We start from the raw sequence: 12,872 nt of genomic DNA, 5'->3' as shown, positions 1-12,872 counted from the left end.
AATAAGGAGAACCGTTTTTTTTTTTTTTTAATTAATTAATTTATTTATTTATTTTTGGCTGTGTTGGGTCTTTGTTGCTGTGCACAGGGTTTCTCTAGTTGCGGTGAGCAGGGGCTACTCTTTGTTGTGGTGCACAGGCTTCTCATTGTGGTGGCTTCTTGTTGCGGAGCACGGGCTCTAGGAGCTCGGGCTTCAGTAGTTGTGGCACGCAGGCTCAGTAGTTGTGGCACATGGGCTTAGTTGCTCTGCAGCATGTGGGATCTTTCCAGACCAGGGCTCAAACCCGTGTCCCCTGCATTGGCAGGTGGATTCTTAACCACTGCGCCACCAGGGAAGTCCCCAGATAAGGAGAATCTTGAGAATTTGGAAGAATGGCAGCTAAGGCAACTCGGGAGGCTAGGAGGACTAATGCCAGTCAGCCACAGTTTGGACTAACCCACTCAAGATACCTGTCAGGAGTGGAAGGGTGGTTAGTATCCTGGAAGTAGGATCCAAAAAGCAAATGAGCTTTATTCTCTGAAAATGAAATGTGATCTTAATAGTTTGAACTCTGTGGTTAGAGTATGAGAAGATTGTTGGGCCTTGTCCTAGCGCATAGGACATAATTCCTTCCATCCTCTTTCCAATACCCCACATACTCACAAACACTGGGTAAAGTACAATTTATCTGGCTAGGTTTACAGAAGGACATCTCATTTTCTTTTGTTTCTTATTTAGAGACAGGTAGTATAGGAACAGAAAAGTTCCTTTCTGCAAAGCAGATACACTAAAGGATTTTTGACCAGGAGAAGGTCCCCAAAGAGTTCACTATGAGGCAAGGCACAGAGCAGCATGGCCCACTGGTCTGATGAAATCTCCTTGGGGTTTTGGCAAATCCCACTTCATTGGATTGGTCAATATTTATTCAGTGCCAACTGTGTATAGAGAATTGTGTTTGCTGTTGGGGGAAAGAGGGAAAGTTTGCAGTTGATACTAGTCTGGTTGGCTTTGAGGAGGAAGGTATAGGAATGATGCAAACTAAACCTATTCACAAGCATTTATAAAGTCACACATCAGCAGGTTCAGAAGGTTGTATAACCTGAATATGTTGCTTTTCATTTTCTTTTTAAAATACTGTTCAAGTAATTGTTATCTGTGTGGGTCACCATAACAGAAAAGGTTAAATCAAGGCCAACAGTTCTTCTATTTTAAAACTTGTCTTTTAGAAATTGACCACTCAGAAGTGCCTGTTACTTCTTACAGTGCTGTTGTGTTGACTGTTGTAGAGTTCTTCATACTTTGCAATAAATACCTATAAGATATTTCCCAGGTATCCAAACATGCTGCATTGCTTCACACTGTCCTTTATTGAATCAGAAAAATGAATCTTGTTCTTCTCTGCTTGCTATTGCCTCCATTTCAGTGTACAGCCATTGATTGGTTGTCCTGCCACCTCTTTGTGAGATATCATCTGAGGGTGGCTGTCTTGAGGTGAACATTGTATTTCAGGACTTTGCCAACCTGGAGAGTGTGTATAAGCAATATTTATATATCTGTCAGCCTCAGGATGTGCGTCTAATAAGTTCACACTGAACAAAAATTAGCACCAGTAACTGCTTTAGTGGAGCTTGGTGCTCTTTTGCTGCCATATCCTATCTCTCTCAAAGATCAGACATGCTATTTCAGTTTAGTTCTCTGTCTTGGTTAATTTAACCATTCTACTTTAGTAGAATTACATGACAGCATTCAGCTGGTTATTTCTGTTTAAAAATTTATGTTAAGGAGTATATGTGATCTAATTCTCTACTAGAATCATCAGTTCATGCTGTTTTTTACATACACCTCAAGAGGATGATCTTCCTACAACTTTCCTTCCATAACAGTTTACATGACTTTAGATAAATAGTGTAATCTATTGAGGTGAGAAAGTTAGGTCTTTTACTAATTTACTAATTGACTTAACTTCACTTGTGACTAGGAGATTACTCTGATGCACCAGCTGTTTAATTATGAAGTAGCCTTACGATGTTGTTGAATTGGGTAAAATTTGCGAAGTAGCTGACAGATGAGGTTTTTCTAGTAAGGCATATGAACAGTATATGTAGGTTTTGAAGCTGTTTAATCTATAATAAAATCATCATCCCAACACCTAACAACTCTTGAAAACATGCCAAATATTAGCTTAAATGTTTTATATTCATTATCTGATTTAATCATCAGAACAACCCCATGAGGTAGATGTCACTGATGTCATTTTACTGAATGGGAAAGCTGAAGATTAGAGAAAATAAGTAGCTTGCCCAGGGTCATGCAGCTAGTTACTGGTAGAGACCAGATTGAGACTTGAGTTTGCTTCACTCTAGGGTCTCTTCACCATTAATACTGGCTCTCCTCTTTTTCTGTGTCTTCTTTATAATGACTGATAGCTAACACAACATTGTAAATCAACTATACTCCAATAAAAATTTTTTAAAAAATGACTGATAGCTAAATACTTGGCCAGGATTTCTCTAGCACTAGAGATGCTGGCTCACAATGATGATTATGGTCAGTTTTGTTACCTTTATTCCAGGCAGTTGTGATGGTGGCGTGTTTTGTCTTTTTTTCTGAGGGTTTAAAGATGAAGAATGAGTTAGTACCAGTAGCTAAATAGCACCTCAGTCTTAGTTTATTAAAGAAGAAATAAGGAGGCGTTCTCTGTCAGTGTGTTTGTTTGTTTATTTAATCTCTTGACTGTACAGCTTTACCACTACAAAAAGCAGGGTAAAGATCCCACACTGTCATACCTCATCTGATACTTGCTGCTTTATAAACTTCATTCTCAGTGCTAGAAGTTGAAACAATCCTCTTTTTGTCGTTTCTTTATGTTGTGGTCATTCATACTTTACAAATGATTTTGAAAGTTAGTACATACTCCACAGATACCAGTTTGCCTAGCCCAGGATCTTGTTCTTGGCATTCTGCTAATGAATCCAGGTCCCTTAGAACTGCATATCCTTGATGCAGGCTTCTGGAAATAACCTACTTCCTTGGGGGATGTAAATCTGCAAGGAGGTATGGTTAATAGTACGATTATCATGTAAGTAATCTCCTGAGAACTTGCAAGTGTTAGCTAAGTACTTCTTGCTTCAAGTAGCTTTTTAATTTTGGCAGTATTCTCATTGAATCTTGGTGGCATTGACAAAATTCACTGAGTACTTGAGTAATAGATGACTTCACAGAGATTATCTCATTTAGGCTAGTTATTATAGATTTTGTTCTTTGTTCCAACAAAACTACCAAAACCTCATGACTTCTTACAGGAACATTTAGCCAGTTAGCTTGATAGGATAGCACTATGTAATGTCATTCAGCAAGTATTTTCTCCACGTTTTCAATGTATTGTGACTGAAAGTAGAAATTTTTTTTATTGTTTTGTTTGGTTTTGTGTGTTTTTTTGGCCGCATCTCATGGCTTGCAGGTTCTTTCCCAACCAGGAATTGAACCCAGGCCCTGGCAGTGAAAGCACCGAGTCCTAACCACTGGACCGCCAGGGAATTCCTGAATTTTTTTGTTATTAAAAGAAAAAACTTGGGAATTCCATGGCGGTCCATTGGTTAGCACTCTATGCTTCCACTGCAGGGGGCACGAGTTCGATCCCTGGTCTGGGAACTAAGATCGCACAAGCCTCACAGCATGGCCAAAAAAAAAAAAAAACCAAAAAAACTACTGAAACCCTGTCACCCTCCCTAAAGGAACTTAAAATCCCTATGAGAAGATAGAATTGAGACATAAAAGTTGAGCACGCTATTAACATCACAAAAAGACAACCAGATATTATATGTTTCTCTTAATAAATGAACACAGCACTATTTATCAAAAAGTCTTGCTAAAGAAATTGAACATGAATCTGCTCAAACCTCCAGCTCTATCAGTCTGTCGGAAATACAGTGGACAGAGGTTAAATGACATCACAGGTATATAACTAGCAAAATCTAAACTGTGGGAAATTCTACAGGACAAATGATCTGATTTTCCACAAATAAACTGCAAAGTAAAAAAAGCACAGCATAAGAGGGAACTTAAATTAATTAAAAAGACTTCAGAGACATGTCAGACAGTTGCAATGTGGGCTATTTTCAGTGAAACAGACAAATGAGGGGGAGCTTTATAATAAATGAATGAGGTGGGGGGGACTTGAATACTGAGTAGATAGTTAATGATATTGAAGAATTGTTAAATTCTTTTCAGTAGGATAATGGTTTTGTGATTTTGATTATGAAGGACCTTTATCTTTTAGAGATACATGCTTAAATACTTACATGTTATATATGCTATCTGGGATTCACTCAAAATAATTTGGGAGATGAGAGGGGAAAGTAAGGGTATAGATGAAACAAGCATGGCCATGAGTTAATAATTATTTAAGCTAGGTGATGCTTATTAGCTGAGTGGGTAACCTTGTGCCCCAGTTTTTACAAATGAAGGCTATGTTACCTTACAGGACTATTGTAAGAAAAGAAAAAAATGAAAATAATATATCTAGCACAGTACCTGTTATATAGTAAGTGCTTAAAAAAATGGAAGCCTTTGTTAATAACTAACAATTGAATGCCACTGTTTGACCCTTGGTGTATATGGTGAATTTTCTTTGAAAGATGGAACATAGAATTATTAAAACCTAGTGTCTTAGCACATTCTTTGAATGCAAAGTCATGTAGTGGAAAAGATCATGGTTAAACATACAAGGGTTCAAAATCTGACTTTGGCATTTAACTGAATGCTCTGAGCCTCAGTTCCCTTTTCTGTAAAATGGAGGTCATTATATACTTTGTAGAATGGGAAAAAATTGGGAATAATGTTTTAATATACATGAGATAGTTTGTATAAATCCCTTAATGCGGTGCCTGGGTCGTAACAGTTATTCAGTTAAATGGTCATTGTTGTTATACTCCGTTTATAATCACCCAGCATAGAATCATCAATCCAAATAGCCCAGTCCATAGAGAACAAACACCATCCCTGCCTTATTCTTCCTTGTTGATAATTCCTCTTCTTTTTTCCTCCATTTTCCTCTTCTCCCCATCAGTTGATTTATGAAGACTGTATGGATCTGATTGCAAAGCTACCTTGTGTTGCAGCAAAGATCTACCGGAATCTCCATCGAGAGGGCAGCAGTATTGGGGCCATTGATTCTAAGCTGGACTGGTCCCACAATTTCACCAACATGTTAGGCTATACTGACGCTCAGTTCACGGAGCTCATGCGCTTGTACCTCACCATCCACAGGTGAGGGAGACCCAGCAACCATAGCCACCAGGTGCCTGGATTGGTGGTGAATATTAAGAAAAACTCCTTGGGACTTCCCTGGCAGTCCAGCGGTTAAGACTCTGTGCTTCCACTGCAGGGGGCGTGGGTTCCATCCCTGGTCGGGGAATTAAGATCCTGTATGCCATGCAGCACGCCAAAAAAAAACCCAAACTCCTTAACAGGTGGTAGGCAGCAAGGAGATGGAAACACAGCATATGGGATGGTACAAGGCAAGAAAGGGGTCTGGTAAAGAAGGTCAGGAGGTCTAGAAAAATTACCATAACCACGCTAAGAGTAAGATAGTGCTTCTAGCTAGGAAAAGGTACTAGCTGCTCACATTAGACAGGTCCTTTGGCTTTCCAGGAGCTCCCTCTTCTGGCCATTGCTGTTAAAGCTGCAGTGAGAGTCAGGGAGCTTGGCACGCAGGCCAGGCATCATCAAGCAGTAACCTCTCCAGCCCTGTGGATTAGTGAACAAAGGCTGATAATAAGATTGGGACATCTCTTACAAGAGCTTATGTATAAGTGACTAGCTATAGGCTGGTGTGAATCCATAGCTAGGCTAGTATGTGACGATAAGAGAACAGCAAGGACTGTGTTTCAGTAATCTGCCCCTTTTTTCTCCTTTCTCTTGGCCTTGATTCTCCTTTCTTACTTCCCCACAGTGACCATGAGGGTGGCAATGTAAGTGCCCATACCAGCCACTTGGTGGGCAGTGCCCTTTCAGACCCCTACTTGTCCTTCGCAGCAGCCATGAATGGGCTGGCAGGGCCCCTGCATGGGCTGGCAAATCAGGTAAGACTGTTCTTTTTCTTCTCCTGCTCCATGTTTTTCTTACTGCCATGCTTTGTTTCTGATCCTGGAGTTCTCTCCTGGCATATGCATTGACACTCTTTTATTCTCCAAACCTTACCCACAGGAAGTGCTTGTTTGGCTGACACAACTACAGAAGGAAGTTGGCAAAGATGTGTCAGATGAGAAGTTACGAGACTATATCTGGAACACACTCAACTCAGGACGGGTAAGCAGAGATGCTTAGCAACTAGGAAAGAAGCCAAGACTCAAGTTCTATAATTTGGAAGAATGAAGGAGAAAAGAATGAGATAACTCCCTAAATTAGAGGAGATTTTTTTTCCATTTGTCTACCCTAAAGAATTCAGAAAAGACAAAAATTTCTACCTGAGAATACAACTGGTTTTCCCCCCCTATCCTTTGTAGGTTATCCCAGGCTATGGCCATGCAGTACTAAGGAAGACTGATCCACGATATACCTGTCAACGAGAGTTTGCTCTGAAACACCTGCCTCAGGACCCCATGTTTAAGCTGGTTGCTCAGCTGTACAAGATTGTGCCCAATGTCCTCCTAGAACAGGGCAAGGCCAAGAATCCTTGGCCCAATGTAGATGCTCATAGTGGAGTGCTGCTCCAGGTGAGTCCTCCTTTCCCTGCTTTCCTCTAATTTATACCAAACCTTACTGTTCTCTGCCATGCACAAAATCAACTCCCTAGTCAGAACAAGGACTCTCACACCTCCTTCCTTACCCTTTTGTTAAAGTTGCCTATGGTAGGGGAGGTGTGGGCTGGAGGAAACGGGTGCTTTCTTTTCAGAATCCAGTTGCTATACTTTTCCCAGTCATTTCTATTTAAGGCTAACTGGGTTAAGGTTTTTAATCAATCTGGACTTGTACATGCCACTACCTGTGGGCCTTTAACAAAACTTTTTTCTCTTTTACCTTACAGTACTATGGCATGACGGAGATGAATTACTACACAGTCCTGTTTGGGGTATCACGGGCACTGGGTGTATTAGCACAGCTCATCTGGAGCCGAGCCCTAGGCTTCCCTCTAGAGAGGCCCAAGTCCATGAGCACAGACGGTCTGATGAAGTTTGTGGAGTCTAAGTCTGGGTGAAACTGAAGACGGGGAGAAACTAGCTACCGGAAAGTGAGGGATCTTAAAGAAAAAAAAAAAGTATACTTTTGTTTCAGGGGGCTTTTAAAGACTTAAGATTAAATTGTATCTGAGGCACTGATGATAAGTTTGAGGTTAAGATATTAATTAAGATTTTAAAAGATGAAAAGTAACCCCTTCTTCCCTAACCAGCTCCTTTCCCCGGCCTGGTATGAGTTGCCCATCAACTGTAGGGTGACCAGGACTAATGCATGTGGTACGGGTTAGGTTTACCCGTGCCCCCACCCAGTCTCCAGAGTGAGAATCTGGCTCCTCTTTCCCTAGGTCAAAGCTGGTTGCAGAGAATCTGCAGTCACTTCAGCAGAGCTTTTGGTTCTACTCTGCCCACCCCTTAATAGGCCAGCAAACCAGGACCCTGCCCCTTCTGTTTCCATAGGAATCATGTTGGATTGTCACCTATACCAAGCCCCATTAACCTCTCCGATGCACACAGACACTTCCTAGCAAGACCGATTGGTTATGCTTTGGCTTTGTTTGTTTGTTTGTTTGTTTTTAATGATACCAGGTGATCATAAAGGCCATGGTATTTGTTGTGACTGGCACCCAGTGTTTGATTTTTATTTCTCTTTTTTAAATTACCCCATTAAAATTAAGACCTGGGAGTGTTCTATTCCCTATTACTTGAATACTCACCTCTTTCCAGATTTTCTATACCTGCTGCACCTCAAGCCAAGGTTGCTCTGGACCTTCCCCTCTTGGTCCCTATTAGAGACCTCTTTCAGCAGGTTGTATACAGCACTGTATGATATTGTGGTCTTTCCCATTATTTGGCTTTATCAGTGCTTAATATGAACTAAGCATTTTACTTCCCTGGAACACAAGCCACTACCCTCTGACCTTTTTTCTTTCCCCTTTAATATGCTGTGGGCTATAGAACAGGGACTTGGGAATGACCAGCATGATATCTTCATGGCCTGATCCCAGGGGTACTAGCACCTCTTTCTGAACAGGGAAATGAGATTGGACATGGTCTCCTTTGAATATGAGGTACTGGGGCTGAGGGCATTAAAAATAGTAAACCTCCCTCCTCATCCCCTGCCACAAGCAAATATCCCTTTATTTATCAGGGTTCTTATCCTGCCCCTTCCCCAAGAGCTCACAGTACAGTGTTTGTTTTAGAAGCCCCCTATGCACAGGTTTCCAGTGACTCAGAATGCTCTACTGCCTTTTCTTTTCAAGAAAGGATTAAAAATACACTCCTGCTGTGCCCCCTTCCTCCCTCGCAACTCCTGCCTGTGTTTGTGTGGATCCCAAATCCCCAGAACCACGCTGTTGAGATGGATAATACTGTCTGTAAACCCCTGGGTAACTGTCAAGTCATGATGCAGACTTCAGGTTGTTCTGTATAAAATGCAAAATAAATGTTTTTATTAACAATGCTTGAGCCTATTAAATAAGGCCTGGGAGAATCAGGTAAGGATTCTGGCTAGCAAGATCCTGGACTTGGTGGGTTATGTTATCCTGTGCATCTTTTTTATCTTGAGGTAGGTTTGGCATTCATTTACCCTAATCAGAAGACAGGTTCCCTGTGAGATTTCCAAAGGAGATTGCCGTCTGTCTTCATGGTTAGAAGTCCTTGATCTTTAGCCCCCATCCTTCCTAAATTTGTCATAAGGTAGAACACTCAAGGACTGTAGCTGAGACCTCACAACTGCTTGTGTGACTAATCCAAGGAAGCTGGTCCAGCCCATTGGGTGAAAGGAACAAACTATACCAAGGGCAGTTAAGGTAGGACTGCTGACTCAGGATCTGCGCCTCTAGAGGGCTCTGGTACCTCGTGAAACACCAGTTCTTTGCAGCTTCCCTTAAGGATCCCCCAGAATAAGAGGTGGTCTGGAGGGCATCAGTTATATGGGAGGTCTGAGACCAGATTACTCTATCCTGAGACTCCTGCTGCAACTGACCTTCTGAAAAAGTCTATAAATAGGCAAGGGAGTGGGTACTAGGTCCTGGCTTGTAGAATGTGCTACTATAGTTAGCAGGGACACTGTGTCCAAGAGGCCTTCTTGCACCTTCACTCCCCTAGGGAAGGAAGCCATGACTTTCTACTACTCTACTATATCTACATTATTCCCCTGAGAAGCAATATATAAAAGCCAAATTCATACTGTCACAATTAATTTATTGAAATTTTATAAAAACTCAGGCCAAGTGGAAGAATAAGGTACAACCCAAGAGTATAACTGTTCAGTGCTCTTTTGCTCCTTGCCCCCTGTGGCAATGATGGGGAGAAAGCCCCTTGCTCTCCACTAGCCAGGCAGCATGGAACTACTCTTAAAGTGAGGTCATACGGATTTCAAGCTGGGGCCAGATCTCAGGCATCTCCTGAGGGGCTGAGGGCATTAAAAATAGTAAACCTCCCTCCTCACCCCCTGCCACAAGCAAATATCCCTTTATTTATCAGGGTTCTTATCCTGCCCCTTCCCCAAGAGCAGGCAAAGTTATTGACTACCCAGTAGCTGTGTGTCAGAGAAAGGAGTTCAATTTATTCAATCCTAAGAAAAGTTGCTGTCTTCCCCTGGTCAGACACTAAGGCACCTTGACAAGAGCTCAGAGACAACCATACAGTCCTGATTATAATTCAGTGTGAGAAGGTTGCAGGCATCAGGCATATGGGCTCTCAAGATGAGCCTGACCCTTTCCTAAGCATGTCTCCTTTCCATACCTCCCTGCCTTTTCTTTCCCCCAGCATTTCCAGCCAGCTTAGAGCCCAATTTGAGTGGGAGAACAGTATTATGAACATAGACTCTTCTCTCAGATTGGAGCAGGAGCCAAATGAAATAAATAAGAGAATTGGGTGAGGAGGGAGAGGAGAGGTGAGGCTAGGGAACAATCCTTTGCCTCAAGTTTGGTGCACCTCATGGAACATCAGTTCACGGGGGATGGCTGTTTCTGGACCAAACTTGGTTGCTGCCCGGCGCTCGAAGGCAGTGACATTCTGTTTGACAACCTCATCAAAAAACATGGTGGCCAGCTGGGAGTGCAGCAGAGAACGAAATTCAAAGGAAATCTGGGAATGGGTAAGAAACAGAAACTCTTCAAGACCATGTTGGATAGTCCCTGGCCAAATGCAAGGATACTATTCAGTGCCTTTTCCTCCCGCTCCAGTTCATTAGATCCCCTCAAAGGCCCTGGGACTGAGTATAAAGTACAAGTTTGATACAAGCTCAGACCTGTGAAGAGTGTCATTGACTTGTGAAATAACTGTCACAGTACCTCAGCTCAACCCCCCAACAAGGTAGCCCTGTGCTATACAGCCTCCTGACTCACCCAGAAGTCCACAGTGCAAGTTCGGGGATAGGCAGGAATACCAGGGCGGAACCGCCAAATGGTCTCTAAGTGGTTGAAGAGCTTGCCGTCGGTGCAAACAGCCTAGAATAGGACAGTCAGGTAGTTAAACAATATTACGATGGAATTAAACCTGTATCAGGTATAGGAGGCTATAAGAAGGAATTGAAAGCCATTTTCCTCTCCTAATATTTTATTAGGGAAATATTTGGCACGTGGAGATAAAAAATCATTACAAGGAAAGCCACAATAGCCTTTAAACGTAAAAATGCCAGAGAACACAAAACTTCCTGATTAATCCCTCCCAGACAGACCTCACCTTGACCATGTGAGGTTTGACCATGGAAACAGCAGAAGTATAACGTTCCATAACAGGTGGAAAGCCAACCTCCAACTGGGCCTTCAGGTGACCTTTGCGGCTGTATACCACTAAAGACTTCTTACACCAGGGCACAAACTCACGATACTCCTGGACATTGGCTACCACCTCGTACATCTCCTGCATTGAGTACCTAGGGAAAGGAATCAGAGAGAGGCCAAGGAACTGCCAGATGGGTGATGTTCCTCCTTGCCCTAGGCACCCTCCCCCCATGCCCACTAATCATGCACCTTCAGGAACTAGAGATGCCAAATAAGCCTGGATGAATGACTTTGCGAAAGCAAATGTGTAAATTTCCATGACGTTAATGTTACCTTAAGTTTTGCAGTTTACAGAGTGCTTTTGCATTTACTATTTTGATGCTAAGACCATCTAGGGAGAACAGAGGTTGTCGATTTTACTGATGATTCACAAAAGGACTCAAATCCCAGCTCTACGACTTTTTGACAGTGTGGCCCTAGGTAAATTATTACTGTCCCCGTATCTCCTCTGTGAATCATAGGTAATAGTAGTAATTGATTCATAAGTTTGTTGAAAGGATCAAATGAGAAAATCTATGGTAAAACACCTAAGCAGCCTAACTGCTAGCAGTAGTAAGTGCTCAGTAAGTGTTAACTCATATTGTGCTCAGAATACCTGAAGTCAGGTCAGCAGAGAAATAATATCCTGTTGTCTTATGTTACTGTCCAACTCTAGTCACGTTTCACAATGCACATGCATAGCAACCAGGAAGGGGGGAATTAAGGTTGGAAGGCTGGCAGAGGAGGATAAAGGATCAGTAATATAGCTGGGAAGCATGGGACAGCCAGGGATGAATCTTGCCCACTACGGCTACCCTTACGTTCCAGCCTGAACATGCTTTTTGTTTGGCGGGAAAGTGAATGTGGAGGGCTGCTGGACAGGAGGGGATGCTCACCCCATGATCCTACGCTCGGAGTAAGCCTTTCGCTTGTTGGTGAAGGAGGCAGCAAAGCCCATGAAGGAACGGCTGGGAGGTAAGCCAGCCTCAGCCGCCAAGACCTGGGCAGCCCGGGGCAAGAAGAGGCTGCACGAGATCAGAAATCTAAGGCCAAAAGGAAAGGAGAAACACGTTACGATTCTTTCCTTGTGTTCCTCAACCATTCCCAGGTGAAGGGGAAGAGGGGCGCATCCCAGAGGAAGGTCGTCCAAACAAGCTTTCCGCCTAGCACCTGCTGCAGCCCGCCAGGCTCCCTTGGCCAGGCAGTCACGAGTGCGAAAGGTCGAGGGCGGCGGAGGACAGTGCCGGGGGAGGAGTTGGGGAAAAGTGGGATGCGTGCGAAGCGCCGGGTGCCTTTGACTGGAGGCTACCCTACTGCTGAAAGCGAGGACTCTCAGGAAGCATCACAGTCCCCGGGGCCCCGCCAAGCCCGCTGTTGCCAGGGCACCCGCGAGGGGCAAGAAGTGGTTGGGCACCCACCTCGAGGACTTTGCCTCGCGAATAACTTGCAAAAGCATTCCCTAAAGCTCTACATTAGACCCCAAGATACGACCGCAGCCGCCCTCCCGCCGTGCCTGCAGCCAGAGCTGCAACTTCGGGGTCCTGGGCGACCCCTTTAGCTCCAGCCCCGACGCCCGCACCTCCCTCTCACCTCATTGGTCCCGGCGGTCGCGGAGGGACCAGGGGCGGGGCCGGGAGCAGCGAGAGGCCGCTGCAGCCCCTGGCCGCCGCGCGCGTCCCGGCCGGGAGTCGCCGCGCGCCTGCCGAGGCCATGCGCGCTACCCTCCCTTGCCCTCTCGGCTCTGATACCAGCTGCGCACTCCTCACTCCAGAGGAAGAGCGGAGGTTAGCGGCAGCCGGGCGAGTTCAGGGCCCCCGAGCGCAGGGGCGGCGCGGGGCGGTAGCTCCTCTCCCCTTGTTCCTGCCCGGGCGTCCGGGTTGCCTAGAACTGAAGCCGCTACCGCTGCTCCCGCAGCTCCCAGTACCCCCACGTCACGCCGTTGCCATGG

The 12,872-nt window shown here is 44.2% G+C and overlaps 2 protein-coding genes across 10 annotated transcripts in view; one reads left to right on the top strand and one right to left on the bottom strand.

The window, feature by feature from the left end:
* CS (citrate synthase) overlaps positions 1-8,616 on the top strand; it is a 27,801-nt gene extending 19,185 nt beyond the window's left edge. Inside the window, exons 7-11 of the mRNA XM_082351000.1 lie at positions 5,048-5,247; positions 5,933-6,062; positions 6,187-6,288; positions 6,486-6,695; positions 7,007-8,616. Of these exons, the coding sequence (XP_082207126.1) occupies positions 5,048-5,247; positions 5,933-6,062; positions 6,187-6,288; positions 6,486-6,695; positions 7,007-7,177 (813 nt within the window). The 3' untranslated portion in view covers positions 7,178-8,616. The remainder of the gene's footprint in view (positions 1-5,047; positions 5,248-5,932; positions 6,063-6,186; positions 6,289-6,485; positions 6,696-7,006) is intronic.
* Positions 1-12,872, bottom strand: part of COQ10A (coenzyme Q10A) — a 15,334-nt gene extending 2,462 nt beyond the window's left edge. Inside the window, exons 1-7 of one of the 9 annotated variants that reach the window (XM_082351086.1) lie at positions 12,515-12,870; positions 11,821-11,967; positions 10,845-11,037; positions 10,508-10,609; positions 5,606-5,727; positions 2,541-2,585; positions 1,328-1,500 (exon numbers count right to left, since the gene is read on the bottom strand). In XM_082351086.1, the coding sequence (XP_082207212.1) occupies positions 2,543-2,585; positions 5,606-5,727; positions 10,508-10,609; positions 10,845-11,037; positions 11,821-11,967; positions 12,515-12,636 (729 nt within the window). In that variant the 5' untranslated portion in view covers positions 12,637-12,870 and the 3' untranslated portion in view covers positions 1,328-1,500; positions 2,541-2,542. Of the gene's footprint in view, positions 1-1,327; positions 1,501-2,540; positions 2,586-2,683; positions 3,024-5,255; positions 5,404-5,605; positions 5,728-9,342; positions 10,248-10,507; positions 10,610-10,844; positions 11,038-11,820; positions 11,968-12,342; positions 12,444-12,514 lie in introns of those variants that run through there. The other 8 variants (XM_082351088.1, XM_082351081.1, XM_082351083.1 and 5 more) reach the window with 8 other exon arrangements.

The sequence above is a fragment of the Balaenoptera borealis genome (genome assembly GCF_965194805.1).
Source record: "Balaenoptera borealis genome assembly, chromosome: 13".
Classification (NCBI taxonomy): domain Eukaryota; kingdom Metazoa; phylum Chordata; class Mammalia; order Artiodactyla; family Balaenopteridae; genus Balaenoptera; species Balaenoptera borealis.
The sequence above is the reverse complement of the archived record's forward strand: the minus strand, read 5'-3'. Positions and strand labels throughout refer to the sequence as shown.